Source organism: Phaseolus vulgaris, chromosome 9 (assembly GCF_000499845.2).
Source record: "Phaseolus vulgaris cultivar G19833 chromosome 9, P. vulgaris v2.0, whole genome shotgun sequence".
In the NCBI taxonomy this organism is placed as follows: Eukaryota; Viridiplantae; Streptophyta; class Magnoliopsida; order Fabales; family Fabaceae; genus Phaseolus; species Phaseolus vulgaris.
Window position 1 is genome coordinate 21,805,245 of NC_023751.2, and position 2,146 is coordinate 21,807,390.

The following is a 2,146-nucleotide window of genomic DNA, read 5'->3' on the forward strand; positions in this document are numbered from 1 at the left end:
TACAGTGGCTTATAAGTAAGCAGTAATATTAAAAGCATTAGAAAAAAAAGGAGTGACATGTTGTTTCCGTACTAAACGGAAAATGTACCTCCACCTACTGTGCTTCTAAGTCACATCAAACATTTATCTTTAAAAATCAAGTCACACCCCACTAACTAGTAAGTGCACCCTTTGTCAACTATCCAATGAAACCCTTCTCAGACACTCTTACTTATAAAAACTGATGCTTTCTATGACTTCATTCATTCATTCATTCATCCATTCAGGTGAAATGGTAGCAGAGACCAAAAATGGAGATTGAGGACACATCAAGTGGAGCATCCATTGCCTTCCCTCTTGGCTTAGCTCTTCTCGTTGCCCTCTTGTTGTTCTTTTGCTGCTTCTTTTGCTGCTGCTTGCATTGGGAAAAGCTCAGACCTTTCTTTCCATTCTCTTCTGGGATTATCAGCAATCACCCTCATCACACACCACCATACACAGACACAACTCCCCCCCCTCACAAACCTGGTTTTCCTGTCTTGGTAACCACTTCTCTTTCTCACACCTCACAAACCATGTTTTTTTTTTTTCCTTGAAGTTTTAGTTTAGTCCTTAATATGTTGATACTGAATTCTTTGGTTAAAAACATGTTTTTTTGTTGATGTTATTGTTATCCTTTGAGGAAATAACTAATGGGATGTGTTTGATGGTGTTCAGATGGTGAAGCAGAACCGAGGTGAGAGTTTCCCAGTGCTGATGCCAGGAGATGAGGTTCCAAAGTTCATAGCTTTAGCATGCCCATGTCAGCCTGCAACAAATGAAAGTATCACAATCCATGTGGTCAAGGCAGCACCCAATGATTTGTGTTGAGGAGCAAAATAAAAAAACTGAAGCCATGACTAAATACCAAGTTGCAATCAGCAAACCCATCTCAATTCCCAGCAAGAAATTTCAGCTATACAAACTCAAACATCTGTGGATAGCTTTGTCTTCAGAGATGATTAAGAAAAGCTCGCGGGGTTACAGTGATGATTGGGAAATTAAAGCTCTGCATCATCATCTCTAGATGTATATAACTTTCCTTTTGGATGCCACTCACTGTAGAATTTTCTCTACTGCAAAATTTACAAGTTTGTAATATAACAAGATCTTGAAATTATTTTTTCTGAAACAATTCAAACATTTGCAAGGTACAAATATTTTATAAATTGATAAATATTGTCTGTTTGAAAATTTAACAAGACAGCAATTTCCCCCTCTTTTAAGCTTTAGATTAAATAAAGTTTCTTTTATTTTAAATTTGATGAGATAATATTGTTATAGTTAATAATTGTATTTAAACTATTATCTGTTTTAATGTTTACAATTTTATTATGATTTTATTATTTAAAACCTTTTAAAAAATTAAGAGAAGAAAATATATTTAAATTATTTATGAACTCAAAATATATACAATAAAAAAAGAAAGTAAATATTTTTTTTAATTAAGTAAAAAATAATAAAAATGAGATTTTTTTTATAGTTTTTTACTATTATTATAAAAATATAAATATTAATAAAATATTTACATAATTAATTATGTCAGATTTTGGCCATTAGATCAATTTAATAACTCACACTTTGCCACTTATTTGAAAAGGTTTTTTTAGTGTTGTATTAATTCAATTTATATATTTATGTGTATTTTAAAATGAAGGAAAATTGATCTAATAGCTCAAAATAAGTTAAAGTGGTTGAAACTTTCCTTAAAGTCAAGAAATCTATGCGCATGCTTTTTGGATGCGTTTGTTAAATAAAAAATAAATTATATTTGTGTGAGGGAGAAGAGATGAAGGAAGAAGATAAAATTTACGATAAAGAAAGTAAGAGAACAAGTTTCTCAAAAGTGTAAGCACAGTGAACAAAGAAATAAAATAATAGGAAAAAAAAAATTCTGCTTGAGAGTGTGACATGTGTAAGCACGAATATTGGTCTCAACTATATTAATAAACTTTTTTCATTAAACTCTTTCTGAAGGTGAAATTTAAGAAAAAAATAAAATTAATTTCTGCATAAATTAGTTTATACAATTTAATTTATTTTTTTTATTTTGAAATTACAATAAGCTAATTTTAGTTTATAGAAAAGTTAAATTCATTTTATAATTATCGTTTTTCTTTTCTACAAG

The 2,146-nt window shown here is 30.0% G+C and overlaps 1 protein-coding gene across 1 annotated transcript; it reads left to right on the plus strand.

Moving 5' to 3' along the window:
* Nucleotides 1-221: 221 nt before the first annotated feature.
* LOC137822064 (uncharacterized protein At5g65660-like) lies at nucleotides 222-1,153 on the plus strand. Its single transcript, XM_068626959.1, has 2 exons — nucleotides 222-521; nucleotides 697-1,153. The coding sequence occupies exons 1-2, from the start codon at nucleotides 291-293 to the stop codon at nucleotides 847-849; spliced, it is 384 nt and encodes a 127-aa protein (XP_068483060.1). The 5' UTR covers nucleotides 222-290; the 3' UTR covers nucleotides 850-1,153.
* The last annotated feature ends 993 nt before the right edge of the window (nucleotides 1,154-2,146 follow it).

Excerpts from the sequence above, each read along its gene's own strand:
- LOC137822064 (XM_068626959.1), top strand. The coding sequence starts at position 291 with ATGGAGATTGAGGACACATCAAGTGGAGCATCCATTGCCTTCCCTCTT. Across the intron at positions 522-696 it reads AACCTGGTTTTCCTGTCTTG|ATGGTGAAGCAGAACCGAGG; the intron begins GTAACCACTTCT and ends GATGGTGTTCAG.